General features: G+C 39.6%; 3 protein-coding genes and 1 long non-coding RNA gene across 9 annotated transcripts; 2 read left to right on the top strand and 2 right to left on the bottom strand.

Moving 5' to 3' along the window:
* Positions 1-515: 515 nt before the first annotated feature.
* LOC105697987 (nuclear pore complex protein Nup214) lies at positions 516-5,835 on the top strand. Its single transcript, XM_012421816.2, has 5 exons — positions 516-734; positions 894-1,187; positions 1,264-5,242; positions 5,330-5,513; positions 5,588-5,835. Exons 1-5 carry the CDS (start codon positions 702-704, stop codon positions 5,613-5,615), a joined length of 4,518 nt encoding a protein of 1,505 aa, XP_012277239.1. The 5' UTR covers positions 516-701; the 3' UTR covers positions 5,616-5,835.
* A 26-nt stretch (positions 5,836-5,861) lies between these two features.
* On the bottom strand, positions 5,862-9,631 carry LOC105698254 (integrator complex subunit 4). Of its 2 annotated transcripts, none has more exons than XM_023432516.1 (8): positions 9,548-9,631; positions 9,202-9,363; positions 8,611-9,032; positions 8,205-8,531; positions 7,856-8,120; positions 7,313-7,775; positions 6,736-7,225; positions 5,862-6,625 (listed from the first exon to the last, which is right to left on the bottom strand). In XM_023432516.1, the coding sequence occupies exons 2-8, from the start codon at positions 9,250-9,252 to the stop codon at positions 5,887-5,889; spliced, it is 2,757 nt and encodes a 918-aa protein (XP_023288284.1). In that variant the 5' UTR covers positions 9,253-9,363; positions 9,548-9,631; the 3' UTR covers positions 5,862-5,886. The 2 variants fall into 2 exon arrangements, with proteins under 2 accessions (XP_023288284.1, XP_012277790.1); XM_012422367.2 differs by having other exon boundaries at positions 9,202-9,357; positions 9,548-9,615.
* A 497-nt stretch (positions 9,632-10,128) lies between these two features.
* Positions 10,129-16,838, top strand: LOC105698043 (PDZ domain-containing protein 8). Of its 5 annotated transcripts, none has more exons than XM_012422038.1 (9): positions 10,129-10,541; positions 10,622-10,814; positions 10,882-11,144; positions 11,221-12,304; positions 12,391-12,656; positions 12,740-12,943; positions 13,995-14,144; positions 15,306-15,488; positions 15,583-16,838. In XM_012422038.1, exons 1-9 carry the CDS (start codon positions 10,149-10,151, stop codon positions 15,784-15,786), a joined length of 2,940 nt encoding a protein of 979 aa, XP_012277461.1. In that variant the 5' UTR covers positions 10,129-10,148; the 3' UTR covers positions 15,787-16,838. The 5 variants fall into 5 exon arrangements, 4 of the variants coding, with proteins under 4 accessions (XP_012277461.1, XP_012277374.1, XP_012277549.1 ...); XM_012421951.1 differs by having other exon boundaries at positions 13,941-14,144; XM_012422126.1 differs by lacking the exon at positions 13,995-14,144.
* On the bottom strand, positions 15,133-18,921 carry LOC105698584. Its single transcript, XR_001103936.2, has 3 exons — positions 18,099-18,921; positions 17,031-17,217; positions 15,133-15,449 (listed from the first exon to the last, which is right to left on the bottom strand). It is a non-coding gene; the product is annotated as an uncharacterized LOC105698584 (long non-coding RNA).
* Positions 18,922-19,737: the final 816 nt, after the last annotated feature.

Below are 19,737 nucleotides of genomic sequence, written 5' to 3'. Positions count from 1 at the left end.
TATTAATCGATTTTGCGATACCCGTGATCGCCATTTACTTCCAAATTCACCGGTCGGTAAAGTGTTAATAGTAGTGGATAAGTAGTAAAGTCAAATGGAGCGTCACGAGTGATCTTCCCTTACCATCAAAAACGAGCAGTGTCGGTAAGCGTAGGTAAGCCACCATCGTCAACTGCCGCATGGTATTACCGTCACGGGTACGTGAGCCGCCAATGATGACTGGTTGATGGCACCGCCATCGAGTGTGCGCGATCCCCTACTAGAAATTCGTTGCGCCGCCCTTGGGGGCAAAAAACGGTGAAAGCTCACGTACGAAACCAGAGGGCAGCACAGGATGCGATCGCACCACCCTGCCCGTGAGCAATCTCCCAACTCATCTCTGCTCATCTCTGCAGCAGAATGGAGAAATTTTTTCTGTACGTTCGCTGCCAGCGCCGCCATCCGTTGGCTAACGTACTATTTATCGAGCATCGAATGTCTGTATCCTTCAGTGCTTCTATGGAGACCTCTGAATTCTTTGCTTGAGATATTACGCATTTAAAGTGCCGATTTTACGGTCGTTCCTAACCGCATTCGAGCTGTCGTTATTTATTGTAACCTTTTTGAAACAAAATCAATCTGTTGTTTATTATTTCTTACTGTTTTCTTTGATAAAGTTATTTATTTTCGTTGTCTTCTATGTAACGTATCAATGAATTAAAATGAATAATGCTCCAGATCCAAAAGATGTTCAGGTATGTACTCGTTAACGGATAGTTCGCATAGAAATCTTAATGTTAAGGTAAGAGACCCTATGGAAGAAGTAAGTAAATTATGAAGCAATGCCGATATGATATAAATGTTTCTATAGAATTTAAAATAAAGTATTATATGGAATGCATCTATGTTTTCAGGAGTTCCTGTTTAAGCAGTTCAGTACTCGAAGGATATGCGATAATCAAGTAACAGTTTCTCCAGCGTGTAGTCTTTTAGCTGCTGATGGAAAAAGAGGACTTCTTTATGTAGCTTATGATAACAAGATCACAGTTTTAAAAGGAGGAAGTCATTCAGAATTGGAACAAAAAGTGGAACATGTTCTTCCTAACACAATATGTAAAATTTCTTTGAGCTGTGATTGTAATTACATAGCCGTTACATTGCTTCGACCAGCAGCATTCATTTATAATGCAAGTTCATTTGTAAAAAAGGTATGTATCTTTTTCTCATAATCGAACATTTTTATAAATTTAAACACAGATTAAATAAAATTACTGCATTTTTTAGGATTTAGTTTTACTCCACGAAATTAGGTTATCTTCATCTAATGAAGATGTTATAGTCTTTGATCTACGATGGAATCCCTGTATATCGGGTATGCTTTGTACAGTTGCGAGTGATCATACAGTAGGGAGTGTTCACGTGAAAGGAGATCAGAAACCTACTGTGGGAATTACTGCATTGGAAAAATTACATGGTCTTGAAGCATTATGTGCAGCATGGAGTCCAAAGGGCAAACAAATTGTTATTGGTTGTAAAAGTGGAAATATTGTACAATTGAAACCTGAGTTAAAAATTGTTAGAACGATCAGTGGTCCAGTTCCTAATATTGGTGGAATTATTGCTATTTTGTGGATTAGCAACTATCAATTTTGTGCTGCTTTTTTGGATCCCAACGATTTGCGGATAAATGTCTTAATCATTGATGCTCCAAAGGGTGAAACAACCGCAAAATTTACGTGTTATGAAGACATCACTTATGGATTACCAGAAATTGACAACGGGGGATCCAGTCCTCGTTATTATTTTGATTATGTAGCAGAATGGGGGTTAATCATTGCGGCGAGTAGTAATAGCAGTGAAATAGCTATTTTGGGATCTCCAAATGGTGGACTTCTATGGGAACAGTGGTATTTGGTAGACAGTGGCCGAGCTCAATTACCTCTTATTCGCACCAGTGAAAGTTATCCAGTAGGAATAAGTGTGGATAGATCAAGCACTCAGAAGCTACCATGGGGTACCGATAGTACGTTACCCAATGCTGTGCCTGTTCTTCACATCTTCAGTACATCTGGACAATTATGTAGCTTCCACATGGTAAATTTGACACAAAACTGCCCAGCAATTTGCTCTCCTCCAATTGAAGCAGTTTCACTTCCAGAACATTTAGAAATAACAAATTCAATACCTTCAGAAATTTCATTTAACATAAATAGTGGATCAACAAGTACACCGAGACCAAAACAGGCAGATGTCATAGAGAGGCCGAAAACTGTTCCAAATGTAAATCTCTTTGGAAGCAATATAAAAAATACTGCCCCACCTCCACCCCCCATTACTATACCCGAAGTGAAACCATTGCAGCCACGAATAGAGAAAACAGAAACACCACAATTGCCAGAAGTCAAACCTCCACCTGTAAAGGAAGTGACTCAATCAGAAAAACCACTTATCGATTACAGTATATGTATACGTGCATACGAAGAAGAACAAATTCAATTTGAAAAAGAATTAAGCAGCAGATTAGAAACCCAAGTGTTTGAAATCGGTAATGATAATGAACGAAAACAATTAGGTGAAGTATCTGTAGTGATGGACCAGTTTCTAAAAGATTTACGTGAAACCACTGACAGTTTGGCCACTGATATTGCTTATTTAAAAGCACTACTTTTACAATCATTCGCATGGTTGGAAGAAACCAAATCGAAAGAAGTAGCTAATGTTAATGAGAGTAACCAAAGACGCAGCGATAATGCTAAATTGTTGGAATTACAACGACTTTTTTACTATACCCAATCACAATTAGCCCAAGCCACTAAAGCCTTAGACATGGAATGGGCCGAACATGAGAATCATACAAAGTTGAAGATGAAGATGCCAAGCTTAGAATTTGTATATCAAACTCTTCTACGACATTCTCAAATTATTGCAAAACAGAGAAATATTATCCAACAACAAACAAGAAAGTGGAAATCAATTGAACGTGGGAATAATGTTTCAGAACTGAATCGATCAATGGGAAATTTACAGCTGACCCTACCTTCCGCGGCTACTGATTTTACTAGTAAAGGTGGGGTAATAGACTTACGATGTAGAGCGATTGCAAGCAAAACGCGTAGTTTTAGTCAAGAAAAACAAAAGAAATTAAGAAGTCTGCTGTCTAATTTGGTGCCAACAACCATTAAAGCTATCGATCCTTCTCCAGTTCAGGATCGATTAGAGGCAACATTATCCTCATTAGCATCTCTCAGCCCAGTCAGTATGGAAACAAAGAATAAATCTACTCGAAGCTCAATAGAACAGAAATCACTGCGAGAACGTTTAGAAGAAAAAACAATCAACGAACAGAGTCCTTTGGCTTCGTTGAATAACATAGTTGGTAGAATTGGCATGCCAACCATGAACGATACATCGATACAAGCTAGGACACAAATTAAAGTACCTTCTGTTATTTCCACTCCAGCCTTCGCAAATAAAATGGTCCAACCCAATGAAACTAAACCAAGTATTGGCATTTCTCCATTAGCTGTTCAATCTAAATCAAAACAAAATACTGGAATATTATTTGGTCACCACTCCACCCCGAGTACCCAAGCTCCTATTTTAGCTCAAGCTGGCACCAATATTGGAGCTCTTAATTTCACAGTTCCGCCTCAAAAGCCAGGTGAAAGATCCTCGCACATGTTGAAGGAGATATTAAAAAACGAGGCTAAAACATCAAGTGCTTCATCTAAACCTGAAATAAGTTTCACTTCCCAAATGGCTTCAAAGAATATCGTCGTACCATCGGTGGAGCAAATCACAAAAACTCCAGCGCATCCTACTACAATAGTTTCAGCACCTCCATCAAAACCTCAGACCTCGTTCAGTTTTGCCAATGCCACCAGTTTAAACACAATCATGAAAAGTCCAACAATGAAAAATATAATATCAGCTACCGCAAGCTCTTCGGTAGAAGTACCAACTGTAATGAAGCTGAAAGAATACACCTCCACGATTTCCGCTTCCGTAAAGACGGATCAACCGTCAGGGAAATCCCCGGCACAAGAAGCTCTAAATTTAAGTGGATTGTCTCTAGGTCTTCAATCTCCTGGAGTAACGATGCCACATCCAAACAATGCATCTGGTGATGCAAAGCCAATTGGCTCTCCAGAAGCTTCGACAGGGCAGATGGCTGTAAAAATGACTACACCACCGACGCAAGTTTTTGGAACAAATTTCGGTTCACCGCAGACATCTACCGGAGTACCATCACCACCAGTATCCAAAATAGTCTTCAACGTGCCCTCTAATAACTCTCCCACAAACAATTTCCTAGCAAATCGTCTTTTTGATGGTACTGCAGCTCCCGCGACGTCCTTCTTCGGTAATACTTCTCCTCAAGTAGTGACACCTCCCCAAGGGTATCAAAATACAGCTACGACAAGTTCAACATCGGTTCCATTCGGAGGGATTGGCACCGTTTCTTCTGGAGCACCTACGTTCAATGTCGGGTCCATAAGTATTTCAAATGCATCAGCATTTTCTGGTTCACCTACAGCTGGAACAGCGAATAAGCCTACCTTTGGCCAAGGTTCGGTATTTGGTGATCTGTTGAACAGTACCTCGAGTGCCCTGAACTTTGGTACGGCTACCTCGATAGCACCGGCCTTTGGAAAAGCTGATCCATCTCTTTCGACGACCTCGCTATTTGGAGCTGCTTTAAAAACACCAACGACGACGTCTGTCTTCGGACAGACTACCACAAGCTCGCCATCCAACGTCTTCGGCACAGTCTCTGGAGGAGCATCCAGCAATGCACCTGTTTTCGGAACTACGCCTACCACTTCAGCCAATGTATCCATCTTCGGCGGAACCTCCGCAAGCACGACAACCGGGTCTGTCTTCGCAGCTAACCCAACTACTACTACCACCAGTAGTTTAATATTTGGAGGTAACACCTACACGACTACGGCGTTCGGAACACCTGCTGGAACGCCTTCAGTTTTTGGAGCATCTCCGCCAAAGTCCACTACATCCGTATTCGGAGCGCCTGCTCAAGGATCCCCAACAATGGTAAGTGGTGGTCCTGCTGGCACCCCAGTTATACCAGCAGGTGGAGAAGCCTCGATTGTTCAGGGCGCAACGTCCACGTTCGGTCAAGCTTCAACATTTGGAGCCAAACCTGTATTTGGAACACAAGCACCCGTTTTTGGGGCCGCGAAATCAACATTTGGGTCTACTGCTTTCGGAGGTAACGTGTTCGGAGGTGGCTCCACGGCGTCAAGTAAGTGTTACTATCTTTCCATGTATTAGGATAAATTCTAATTCTTCAAAATAAATCTTATTTCCTAAAAATGTCACTTTTTTGTAGGTTTTGGAGGTCCACCTGCTATGGGTACCAGTACTTCACCTCTAGGAGGTAATAACATGCCCAACGTATTCGGCGCTACGACAGGTAGCACCACATTTGAATCTTTGGCTGGTCAAAGCGGTGGGCTCACTTTTGGCAGTCTGGCACAGAAAACCACAGAACCCGAAAAACCTCAGTTTTCAGGGTATTGTATATAACGAATTGTTGCGTCATAGGTGTACGTAAGAAATGAGACATCATGAAATGTTACTGTTACAGAGGGAGTTCGTTTTCGAGCTGGCGGTAACCTGAAAAGAAATTAATCCCTGCGTCGTGCTGCCCCTAGTTGTTGTCGAGCAGGTCGAAAATCAAAGCTGGGCCGAATCATCAATGCATTACTTTTTTTTTTACTTGATATAGAGTGCTATTTTATCAATTTCTAAAACTTGTATCAAAGCGACGAAGATATTTCCGTTCGTTCGATGTTTAGTCGACGAGACTTAATAAAGAATCGTACTAAATACCAATCAATTGTTATGATTCAGTTATATAATTCCTTGTAAATGTACGAGTACATATCAAATACCTCTCTTAATTGGCTTAGGTGCAATTGATACTTTGATGGGCTTGCAAAGATCTATTACGCAGGGATCGTCGATAGAAGGATGCGTGCAAATTGAAGTGCACGGGACGAGAAGTGCCAGTGAGATTTCAATGTTACACGCTTCCATCCAAACTTGATGCGATACCAGTACCGTGGTCCTCAGTCTGTAGTCATTTTGTTCAGCACCTTGTAGTCGTAGATCCGAGTGCCGAGGTAATATCAATTGCACTTGCTGGTCCGGATGTCGCAATTTGACCCGCAGCGTGCTGGGATTCCGAAGATTGAATATCTTCGCAGTCAGAGGAATGCCTAAGAGCAGACCACCGGTGAATTTTAATGCGGCATCTGCATCACCTCTGGGCTCTTCGATGTAGGCTCGACAGAGCCGAGTAGCTGCCGAAGGTCGTGGAAGTCGTTCTTCTCCTTGACTCGGTTGAGTCAGGAGCAACGGCAGAAGAAGACGCGTTAATGATCCAGGTTTCGCCTCTATAAGAGACGGCAAATGAAGAACCAACGCTCTGGAAAAGGGTGGTAGTTTTGACGAATCTTGAGGTAGTGCGTCGGCTTCCATTAAGAAATGCCTAGCAAGGGGTACTGCACTCCCGGTAGCACCTCTGGTAACTCGAATTAACTCCACCGCCAACGCTTTCAACCAAACGTCATTCGCCAACACGACGTCATTCTCTTCCAATCCGGAAAATAATCGTTGTAATCTGAAAAGGAAAAAAATTATTCAACGCCAATAAGAAAAGTATGTTAGAAAACGTAGCATTTTGTGCTGATAAACCAGTGAAATAAAATCCAGCAAGACGAGTGTACTTACTTTTGAGTGTGTTGAAGAAGTAGAAAAACATTGCTAGCAGCGGTTGTTGCTGATGACGCAGTTACGGCATTTGTCGGTGATGCGGAAAGCTCATTAATAACAGTCCGAAGTAAGAGAAGACAACGGATGTAAAGAGCTGTGAATCGAGCGGCGCCTTCCATATGACGGTCCATTTCTGCCAAACGATCTAGATCTACTGCTGCCGCTTCCAGTAATTGCGTATGCACTCTGCCACCAGGTCTTGCTGCTTCGACTCCTGTTACCATTCCCTCCAAAAATTCCCTACCTCGACGATCCCTCGATTCTTCATTTTCATCGTATTCTTTGCCTTGTCGTGGTCCATCGGTAAGAACTGGTCGTAACCTAGGTACCAAATGTGGCATAGTGTCCCGTAAGTAATGGTAGTGTTTGGCTGCATGTTCGGTAAACAGCGCATGCATACTTGGGCAATGCAATGCAGCGTTAAAGATCAGTACCAGAACACTAGCGTCTATATTTCATTAAGGATATTAAAACAACTTAAATAATAAATCATGTACTTGACAACGAACGATCACGAGAAATTTTTGAAGGATACAAGAAGGCTCATCTACATCTGGTTCAGGTGTGTCGAAGAATGGGTGCCGTCCAAGTAGTTGCGGTACCAAGGGCAATGTTAGGTACGGATGAGAAGCTCCTAATGCTGCCAAGCAACTCCTGACACTTTCTCTGTCCTGAGGATACCTTGCTAAATTGTCTAGAAGACGGTTAACGCACATGTGGAGACAATTTCGAGTAGCCACATGACTCGCAGCAAGAGTAGCATGTAGTCCTTCTCTTACTTCACCAGAAAAGTCTTCCAACGCGCCAAGAATTGTCTCCAATTGGTCTTCTCTAAGAACAACGCTTGCAGACATTTTTCTTAAGGATTCGATTGCTCTTAATCGAACATCTTGTATTTCGTCATTGAACATGTCAACCATAAATTCTAAAGATATTCTTGCTATACTAGGCTGTTCTAGGGACAGAGAACAAAGAGCTTCCACTGCTGAAGTCCGTACCTTGAAAAAAGTGAAAATTATATGTTACTGCTATTATTGCACCGATAAAAACATGTAGTATGTAGGCATATTGGACCAACTTCTAAAAATTCGTCTTCCAGTCCATGTATAAATGCTCCACAAGATCCACTTCTTTCTTCGACTTCTGAACCTTCGTCTTCGACTCTCTTTTGCTTTTTATCTAAAGCTTGTTCAATATAACGTCGAGATACTCCCTTCATGGTTCCCAATAGTGACATAGCAGCAGCTCGAACTTTTGGGGACAAGTCACCCATTAAACCACAAATCCGAGAAAAAGCACAGTCAACCATTCGCACGTCTTCTCCATCCGTGCCAACAACGATGCTAATAAAAATAGAAAATATATTACATATTACTAATGTAATTAATAAATTTGAGAATCGGGAAAAGATTAAGACTGTTCAATACTTGTCAGGATATTCATTGCCCAATAGCCAAATTAATTTGAGTACAATGCGACGAACGATTTCGTAATCATCACGTAAGGCTGCGCATGCTTCAGAAAAAAAGCTTGCGGGAAGTCGAAAACCTCTTTCAGAGTGTAGTTCTGCCATCGTTTCAAAGGCCTGAGCACGAACTCGAGGATCCTGTGATCGAGCGTAATTCCCTACGAGCACTAATGTATCATCAGCAGCATTAGTAGATAAATACCGACCAATAATGGAAAGGCACCGTGTTTGTACGCCGTGCCATGTATCAGGTAAATGCTCTCGAGCAACTTTTAACACAAGGCTCCTGTATGTTATAAATAAATATGTTTTTTATCTATATAAAAGACGGATCAAAACTTAATGTTAGTTATAGATTTACATACTTGTGAAAATCACCCAACTTCAATAATGTCGCAAGTCCTTGACTTTTTACTCTATGGGACTCTTCGGTCTTAAGTAAGTTTGCAGTTTCATTAACAATATTGGTTTTCTCAGCAACATCTGAAATAACTTCTCCCAACTCTGCAAATATCCAAAGAATTTTTGCACGGGCTGCCGCCTCTGACTCCACAGAATATCTTTCCGCTAATCGTCTTACTGCTATAGGCACATCCTCGGGTCTCATTTGAGGAACTATATCGGATATGCGAACGAGTAACTGTAGAGCATCATTTCCACCTTTACATTTTTCTAACAATTCTATGTATGCCAGTGCAGAACTTGCTTCCGAACCCAGTCCATTCTTAGTGGTTCCAGTTAAAAGTCTGGACACTCTTAACCTCTTTGCCGGTGGTTCTGTTACTACCTGTCAAATAATTTTACATATATTTCCATTCCATATTATTTAAATGAACATAATATTATTTGCAGAACTCCTGAAATAACTCAATGTTCTTCCAAGAATGAACTATTCAAAATTTTAACCTAATATAACCTAGAAACTTTACTACTACCTCAATTCTTTGTAAACGTACCTGACTTTGAGTGAATTCTGCCAGCACTCTCTTTTTCATTAATGCTGCCATTTTAGTTGAATATCAATATTTTCTTTCTAAAATATCGATTTAGAAATGTAATCATTTACATGAAAACCACTTTACTTTTTCAGTTGTCTTCAGTTCATGCTCCAACTGTACCTATTCGAAAACATTCAAAAAATAAATACAAGATCGTAAATCTATCTTCCAGATTCTTCAGTAATACATGTTAATAGAATAATTGGTTTCAGTGTCAGTTTTGCATTCAAATTACAGGTAAATTATTGAAAACTAAGTTAGTCTAAATGTATTACTAAAATTGTCTTTTGAGTTTCCTCATCACCTGTCAACTGTACTCGAAAGAGTGACGGGAGTGACGTGCACATTGCTAGGACTGCCAGTAACAAAAATTCAATGCAGCAACCAAAGTCAATAACAAACTAGTAAAGGGTCTATTCTTATTTAACCATTGCCCTTGTGCCTGTGGAACATGGTAAATAGTGAAAGTGCTTTACTGACTACTTTTTCAGTACTTTCTACCTGCGAATTATAAGTGCAGTGACATAAAATCCAATATGGCGACGGAGATCAATAAAGAACTGTCAAGGTTACAGGTAGTCTGCAATGCTCAGGCGATTCACAATTTTCGTGAATGAGCGCCCACCTCCACTTTTAGAGGCATCGGAGATTAAACTGGCAGAGGCTAAAGTGATTTAAAATATGTACTTATGGAATTATTAGTTAATTAATATTGAACACAGTCTGGTTTTCCTTACCGAGCGGTAATGTACCTGGTGTCGATGGAAAAGTAAAGTTAAGAATGAAACAGACTTTTCATACATTTTAAAGGAATTGTCACGCTCTTCTAAGTGGTTCCTAATAGAATAACTCAACGAAACCGCAAGGTTTTAAACACGAACGTTTTTGTCAGATGTGCTTTTAATATGGACATTTTTGAGACGATTTTTGTATCCATAATCACATTCATCTGTGGTATAGTATGTACGTTGCTTTTGGAATTCTACGTTTTCAAGAAATATTTGGAAGCAGCTCCTGAAGCGAGTCCACCCAGAAAACCGTTACCTCATGGAAAAGCAATATTTCCTAAGGAACTCCTAAATGATTTGGAGCAGGAAAAGTCGAGTATCACTGGTACGCCACGGCGGGATCTGTCCCAGGGTAATGAGAATCTTGCAATTAATCTTACTCTCCAGTTTCTTTTTAATGAACTTAAAAACGCAGAACGCGTACGTTTATGGATGTATCGAAAGCTGAATAATGAGTTCAGGGAACTTCTCACTCAAACCACTACCGGAAAACTTTTTGACAGCATTCAGGTATGTTTCGAATTTAAAATATTTATTATTTAAACGTATTTTAACTGACAATCAGTTTAACTTATAAGTTTTTCTTCCAGCTGCGGGATCTACATCTTGGCACACAGTTTCCTACTATAAAGGGACTGGAAGTTGCGGATGCAAAAATCAACGCCGATACTGGTTTACTCGAAACTTTAGATCTTTCATTAGATTTACATTATTCTGGTAATTTTCAACTTTCAATCGATGTGAAGATGTTATTAGGGAAAACAGCATATATGGCTCTGCAAGGTATGACCAAAATAATTTTATTAGTGTAAATAGATTTAAAGTAATAAAATATATTTTGTTTTTTCAGTGAAGCGTGTTACTGGCAGAGCTAGATTACAGTTTACTCGTGTTCCATATACTCATTGGTCTCTTAGTTTTTATTCAGATCCCATTTTGGAACTAGAAGTACAATCCCAATTTCAGGGACGTCAATTACAACCACAAATTGTTTCTCTTATCATAGGTCAAATAAGACGAGCAATTCGTCGAAAACATACGCTTCCTCGTTATAAAATGAGATATAAACCATTTTTCCGCAGACTGAATGATGAAGATATTGATTTGACTGATGTATGTAAAAGTTTAAAACATTAGTTTTCGTTAAAAAATTCTCATTATCCAGTATCTTACACTTTACATTCCTTAGGTGGCAGGTATACACGTTACTCCAGGACAATTGGAAGTGCATTTATTAGAAGTCAGCCGATTAAATTTCTCATCGTGCAAGTTTAACGTAGAAGATTTATCACAAGCTGAAATTTATTGTACTATGAGCGTTGATATGACACCTTGGGTCTACCTCACACAGTACAACGAAGTACCATATATGGTGCTTGATCTAATCGTCAGTAAGACTAGTTCTCAGCAGCTCGGTGTTGTATTCAAGCAAGAAACTGTTCCAGAAGTAGGACTAAATTGCGTCCTTGTCGAGACTATCGTTGCTGGAAGCCCAGCAGCTATTGCTGAAATGAGGAAAGGTGACATATTAGTTGCCGTTGATGGAAAGAAAGTATCAAATATGAACCAAGTTGCCAAACTTGTCAAAAGTGCAGCTCAAAGAAGGTTTATCATAAGAGTCGAAAGGAAGTATGTCAGGTTTGATTTTGATAGGCACAGTTCACTGAAATCTGACACCGAAAGAGTTTCGTTTGATAAGAGTGTAGATAAGAAAAGCGCAAAGGGTGATTACACAAGTGGTAAATCCGATGTGCCAAATACAGAAGACAATTATAAAACGAAATTTGAAGGACTAATTAAATTCTCCGATTTAAAAGATTCCGATTATGAGACAACGGACAAAAGTGAACCAGTTAATAAGTTATTCAAAAGAAGACGAAGCAGCTCACATCTAAACTCAGACGATGGTACTCAGACCCCAGAATCTCCATTTAGAAGAATCTCGACATGTTCCAATCAATCGACAACCTCTAGTAATGCACCAACGTCCAGTGCAGATGATAATTTTGTACCAAATATGACAGATTTATATTATACTACAAAGGATAAAGCTCTTGCCTCTTCAATCACGTTTGAAGAATCTAGAAGTTTTCAAATAGATTCCGAACTTCAGTATTTAAACATAGGAATATGGGTGCGAGTCAAAGGCAGCGAACATTTACCAAAACTATTAGGTTACATTAATGCTCCGATAAAACTTATCCTGGCTCAATGTTCTACATCTACAACCGGTCACTATGTCAAATGCTATGCTTTATTACCGCCTGATACAGGTATTTTCTTTTAAATAACAATTAGTGTTTATACAATTTTGTTCCATTTTCTAAAAGATTAACTAATTTATTGTTTTATATTAAAGCTTCTCCTACTACATCTGATACGAAGTTACAAGGATATTCAGGCTTTGACCCAACACTTTGCTATGGAGACGTTCTCTTGTCTTATATATGGACCTCTAATCATGGTCGGTCCAATCGAACTACCACAGACTTTGGTAAAAGAGAAGTGACAGAAACTGTAAAAACTCCGTCAACCCTAAATGACGAAAACGTTGATAAGAAATTACATGATTTTATTAGAACACATTTTCACCGAGTGACACATTGTGACTTCTGCTCAAAAAAGGTATCATGTTATATTTAAAACAAAAAGTAGAATTTGTACAAACTAAAAAGATATGATAGGTAATTTAAAATTCTTTATCGTAGATTTGGCTGAAGGATGCCGTACAGTGTCGTGACTGTGGGATGGTATGTCATAAAAAGTGCGAAATTCGCTGCCAAGCGTCTGGGGCTTGTGGTGCCGAAAGTGTCACCTCTTTAGCTTTCGAGGCCGATGAAGTCGACCCTAACATAGTCGGGACGGAGATGGGACCGGAGATTTCTCTTACCGGTTGCGAAGATATTGTTCAGGTACTGAACACGTAGTAAAAAATACAGATCATTCTCGTTAATATTTACATTTCAACATTGCGGACATACTTGGTTTAAACGACTGAACATTAATTTATCGTTAAGTTAATTTATGAACGTCGAACCAGTCCGGAAGAATCTAGTCAAAGGGAAATTAAGACGAGTAACTTCCGTTCTTGATTCCCTTACGTTTTACATATCCGTGGAAATTGTCTTCCTTTTTTATACTGTACCGTTTGAGGGTGTCAAATAATTTGGTACTAATGTGCACGATAGAGTCGCATCGACCACTATCCTGGGATTGTCAAGGATCGGATGACATGAAACTTGACAAATCGTAGTTTTATAAACTTGTTAATTAATGACAATCCAATTGATGAATTAAAAGAAGTAGAGTAATATTTTAGAATTTTTTTAGACGTTTTTAAATCTACATCAGAAACTGATCGTCTCAGGTGGCTTTGGTCGGTGGATCAGGCGATTCATTCGTGACGTAATCAGTGTCCTTTTGGGCTCATGTAAATATAGCGGGATTGTTAAGCATGATCTACTATTATTGTTGACAATAAAACATGATCATCCGCACTGCCAAGGTGAAGGTTTTTTGTAGGCTTGCACCTTGCCCCAGCCACTAATACACGGAGTGTTTATAAAGTATTAATAAGCCACGGAAAGAGATCTGTTATCGTTATAAGTGCCATCGTGCTTGAAGTTTGGAACGTAAGAGACATTCAAGATCAGTCATTTGGAAGGCGGTAAAAACTTAATTCAATAATTGATTAAATAGCGCTAATTCAAAAGTTCAGTGAAATGAGGTTCCGAGAATGCACAAGTCAAAGGAAAGGACTCAGTCTCGTTTACTTTTGCAATACCGATTAGTCATTCTAACCTAAACTTCAACCACATAAACACACGCGACTCTAGAAAAAATTCGACCGGACAATAAATTACTCAGCGCGAGTAAGTACTTTATGAATGCTCTGCAATTGTACCGTAGAGAGCTAGAGAGAAGCCTGTCGATCACATTCGAATACATCATTTGATCGATCAGGGAGCGAGTATGGTGGCCATGAAGGCCAGCATAGCTAACACTCTGTTGGGTCTGAAGAAGGCCGGAAGTACCAGTTGTCTATCCCCGCCGACTTCCGGTATCGGCTTGGCGTCTAGAAGTCTTCCCCCGAGTCCCTGTGCATCCCGCAAGGTAGAATTCGGTATATAAATAACTATTGGAAAAGAGAGTTTTACCAAGGCATATTCGTTTGCTAAATTACTATTTACAATAATGGGTTTCAACCAACAAGGATGTCCCTTGGTCATTCTCTATTTTCCGTTCGAGGAGAGGAAACGACAAACGTTCTGAGTGCCAAAAAATGAAGTTTCGGTGAGCCGTGTTATCGAGAGATTCGATAGATTAACCGGAATAGAATTATGAAGTAAACTTCATTTATAAAAAATGGTCCTTACGACGTTCGACGTGCCCATTCTTTACTTAACGCTTTAATATCTTTTTGCTTACGCATAAATAAACTGAGCCGCTCTAACTAAAATTTAGCATTAACAACTGCTTGGTCTAACTCTATTGCTTTGTTGATATATTCAGGAATAGAACGATCCTAAGGTTCAGCTTGATCGATTTGCTATATCGCTTCGTCTTTATGCAATCGACGGCTTAAAAATAGCGGTTAATTGATTTCAGGATTATTTGAATGCATATCAATTTATGTTAACAGGTTCGCTGTGATCTGGCCTATCGATGGGTCATTGTTTGTAAGGAAACTCATTGACGTGTATATCAGAATACTTAGAAAATTGATCTACTGGCGAGTTAAAGGAATTTTAGCCAATCTTACATTTCCTTGGATTTGGCAAGTGCGTCAAACTGGCCGTGCTAATTGCACGTGCCTAGTAACTACGTCAGTAAGATGGACCAAACTCAAATTGATAAGTTTTTCATCAGAGCATCACGTATACGCGTTTTACATGGAAAATTTCGTAAACATTTCAAAGAAGCGGTATAAAGGTACCAGTGTCTTGTTGTCGTTTTTATCTCACAGAAATCGGGTAAGGGCAGGCCTTCTAAAAACTTATTACGTTTGAGTATGTGATTTGACATGTCAGTTTGTCATATGTTGGAATCGGGAATTTAAGAATAAAACGTAAGGATACCTGAAAAAATAACACACCAGGAGTATTCGCCGGTGTACCTCGACGAGCTCTTGTCGATTGGTCGCGGCATATTATTTTTCATTTCAAATTTCTAGGTATTCTTTCCAATGAGGGCATTCCTTTTAAGCTGCATTTAGGATACTGATATATTATCGCATTTAAACATTCTTATCGTGTATTTGATTAAATGATGTAGAGTTCTCTCGTGGGAGGACTGGGAATAAGTTCGGACCTTTTGGAAGGAGCCGAGCCAAGTGTGGCTACTCCTCTGATCGCCGGAGAATTGGATGATGGACTCATGTCAAGAGCCAAGGACACGGGAAAGTTTCTCTACAAGGACCTGGAACACCAAGAACGCATTGATAAAATCAACGAGATGGTAAGAACATACCGCTTGACTTAATGACTAAAAATCTATATCTAAAATGTAAATGGAAAATGAATTGCTAACCGGGTTTTCCTATTTCACGCAGATCGGAAAACTGAAGACTGCACTCGACGTGGAGACTACCTCAAGACTGGAACTATCTCAGAACGGAGATACGGATAGCGCCAAATTAATAGCACAAAGCGACTTAAGAGTGCAAGCACTGAGCGTATTGTTATTGCATTACTGCACCGGTTTGCAGCACGCCCAGGAAGCCTTAGACCGTTTTCAAGACAAAAGAAACTCGTAATTTGTTTAAGAGAGTAACCGACAAAGAAATTCAAAGATGGTTTAGATTCAATTTATCTAGTCGAGTATAAATATATATATGTAATATAGGATGATATATAGTCAATTCAAGAGCATAGGGAAGGGATGTTATACATATTCATATACATACATTATAGGAAGAGGTCATTGTTTCTATGAAGATGGATTTTAAATACCTATGCCGATGCAATTATTTGCATTTTGCAGAGATAATACGTGTTCAGCCAATATTTTGATGCATGGAAAATCTACGTGTCGCTGAACCACGTTGCTAAATTTATCTCGAACTGGATGTTTATTATAGATTGGAGAAGGCCGCGTGATTCGACACGGTCATGTTGATGTGTGCACTGATTATACCGAGGAGCACTTGAGACACCGGCAATTAAAACACGGTACATCGTAACAAAGCGTTGCTGCAGTATCCGGGGTTTAATATTTACTACTGATATCGATATTTACGTTTCAATCTATTCGTGTTAAACTTTTAGCCGATGTTGCCACTTGTGGACATTTAAGACGCAAGTACTCGTACTTTACAATCACTTATTTTTCTGCCTGGATAATATTCGACGCATTCGTCGTGCAGCCGTCACTGTATTCCAGAGAACACCAAATGCTAAGACTTACTCGATCATATGTATATTCGTAGAAAATTCAACCCAATTACGTATTTTACCGCAACCGTGTATCGTATATAATGCATAGTTTAATAATGGTAATTGTACTCAATTCCTAGGTCGTAAGGTGCTCGATATTTTTGGGACTCTTGTTTCCGTAGCTTTATTATATAAATATGATGCGCATGCTCATTAAACGCATACTTAAAAACTGCAAAAACTCAATTATCAACGAACAACTTTGGATTAAATACTCAATTATTAATGTTACTTAAAAGCTAAGTGTCAGATAATAAACAGCCTATATATAGTCCATCCATAGACAAGCATCGAGCTCGTTGAGATGTCAATGTAAAAAATGAGTGTACCGTGATTTATTGTTACAAAATAAAATTAATTCTCGTGCGCCAAAGCTATTTCATTATCCGGTGATTCCCTTAAAACGAATTGGTCAGGTTAAATCCATCGGTTAGAAATTAGTAGATATAAAAGAGATAGAATCAGTTCTTAAGTTTGTAATTTTATGCGATGAAATGACGTACATGTTGTCGCTGTCCACGAATGTTCGTCGTCGCAAAGAAAGATTTTCCTAAATGAGACTTACCGGAGCCAAAAACTCATTCGCCTCATTACAAGCGGGAAATATGACGCAGAGACCATTGCGGTTCCAAGTGCGATACAAAATTCACAGAACTGATCATATCTAAAGTCTCATACGTTGTACACTGACAGACATGAATGCTCTCCTATCATACACAGGCCGCACAATTTCCTTAAGGCATTTACGTCGTCTACAATAAAGGAAGCAGTCGTTAATTGTAAACAAAGAGAATCTTTTGTCAAACTACAAACAATGAAATCAAACGCCGTCCAATGTCTTCTTACAACTAGGAAACGTGACGCATAAAGTATAATGGTTCCGAGTGAAGAATCTCGCGTCCTTGACGTTTACAAACTTTGGGATTGGTCGGAGAGAGTAAAATTTTCCAGAATAGAATTAACGAAGCGGAATCTCCTCCTCTTTTCACACTTGGAAATATGATAAAAAGTAATGAATAATGTGGCTGTACCGATAGAATTGCATTTTCCAAATATACTAAATAAAATCAGAAACTTATTCCGTTACAGATGGTAAGTATCATTAAAAATGGACGACGCATTTAACGGGATAATTATCTGAAATAAAGATAAACATAATTGAAAGTTTGTAAAACAAAAAACGTAATTCAACCGAGTTAAAAAGTTTACATACACTATTAAAAACAGTATTATAATTTTATAACGTATTTTCAAATAAAATGTATAATATATATTATAAATTGAGTACATATGTGTAATACATTTACAATATATGTCATAAATTTGGGTTAATCGGTACTTGATATTAAACGTTTTTCTGCAAACAAATAAATTTGGCATATGTTCCGGGCACGTTCAAACAATACGTACCAAATGACTTTCGAATATGAAATGTATAATTTTTCTCCGCAATTTCACAAAATGACAACACGGTGTTATAAAATTGTAAATCTATTTAGAATTTCATAATAAGCGTATACTAATTCACTGTTAAGACATCAAATTTACAATATTACTGCAACCTTATGTACTAAAAGTGTATGAATTTTTTTAACGGTGTACCATCCGCCCTGCCGCTTAAGTGTTCACGTACCGTACAATAAACCGCGACATAAACGGAATTACAAATCACCAACGAAAGTAGACTGTTTGGGAAATAAAGTAAGCACTCTCGCGACAAGTTGCCAGTGACAAAAGATCCCGGAGTCGAAAACCTCGCACGTGTAACGAGTTCGTAGCCCGCGCTCGTCCGATCACCTGTCGGAGCGGGTAAGCCGGTCGGGCCTACGCAAAAGCGGGGAAAAATCGAGGGCATTGCGCGTTACGTGCGAAAGCACCGAATTCGAATCTATACTTATCCTTCCGTTGTCTACGTAAATGCGGATTCTCAGTAAATACAAAAATACTCGAACGTCCGTGAGACGTAGAAGTGAGGCGTACAAAGAGGCGGCGGGTCGGCACGCCGCTACAGACGCAGAAGCAATTTCGCGGGATTTTCGGCGTCGAACCGCGCCAAGGTTTCGGGATTTTCTCAAAACGTGCGCAGACCTCGGTGCGTTTCCCTCCCTCGTTCTCCGAGCACTCGGCGTAAAGTATCAGAGCCAATGTCGGCGTATATAGGAAGCACGGATGTCCGCACTTCGATATAGCGATAAGATGGTAAATTGCAAATGGCGGCGCTCGCGGGGGTGCGCATGCGCGGTTCTTCCCCGGAATGCGATTCCACGCTCGGCTTTCCTCGACCATCCGGTACCAAAGCCAAGACGAGAAGAACTCATGGGGGATTTTGGCCGCGTATCTATTTTCGCCGGCGAAATGCACGCGCAGTATCCTCTGGCCGCGGGCCAAGCATACCGGGACGTAAAAACATTTTAACCCTGTTGGGCCTTCGCGCGCTACAATGAATGGACGACGAACTCCCCGAGAAAGAAACGACCTCTTCGGCCGCCGACGCCATTAGAGGCGTCCAAATGCGAGCCGAAAAATCTCAGACGACCTTCGCGACGTGACGTTTCGACATCGATGAGAATCAGACGGCATTTTGCTTGAAGTCATTTTAATTATGAATTATAATTAATCAAGAGGGTAGACGCACGTTCCAGGAGGAATCGGTGGAACGACTTGGCATTCGTTCAAATCTCAGAATAACTTGCCATTCAGCGAAAGAAATTCGGAATTGATCCCAGATAACACTCCTGGAACCTATGGATGTTCTACGACTGTTCACGTCGAACATTTCGTAGTTCCCAGAATTTTATACAAATATTTAAGATATGCAGGGAATATTCATGGAATGCAGAATCTCCGCCCGGTGGATTGACAATCAAATAATATCCACAGGAATATTTCTTCAGATATTCCAAAAATATTGTCATACTATTAATACAAATATTCCATGTATATTACTGTAAAATTATCAGGTCGCAAATAATTTCTAGTCTAACTAATAAGCTTTTACATGGATTTATTGAAGTGAGGAAAATACATTGACAGCGTAATATGAAAAGTAAAAAAGAAAAAGCTCGGTAAATACTGAACGTTAATCGGAAATCTCACATTTTTCCGTAAAGACTCTTAAGTACGTTTTTTTTTTTTCATAGTGTACAGATGTACGGATATTTTATTTTTCTCCAATTGGCCCGGTCCTCGAACTCGCTTTTAAAGATGCCGCGTTTTCCAAAAAATATTCACCTGTCTCGTCGAGGGAATATTACTTCAGCGGAAATGAATGA

Source organism: Orussus abietinus, unplaced genomic scaffold (assembly GCF_000612105.2).
Source record: "Orussus abietinus isolate OABI.00-Male unplaced genomic scaffold, Oabi_2.0 scaffold333, whole genome shotgun sequence".
Taxonomy (NCBI): Eukaryota; Metazoa; Arthropoda; class Insecta; order Hymenoptera; family Orussidae; genus Orussus; species Orussus abietinus.
The sequence above is the reverse complement of the archived record's forward strand: the minus strand, read 5'-3'. Positions and strand labels throughout refer to the sequence as shown.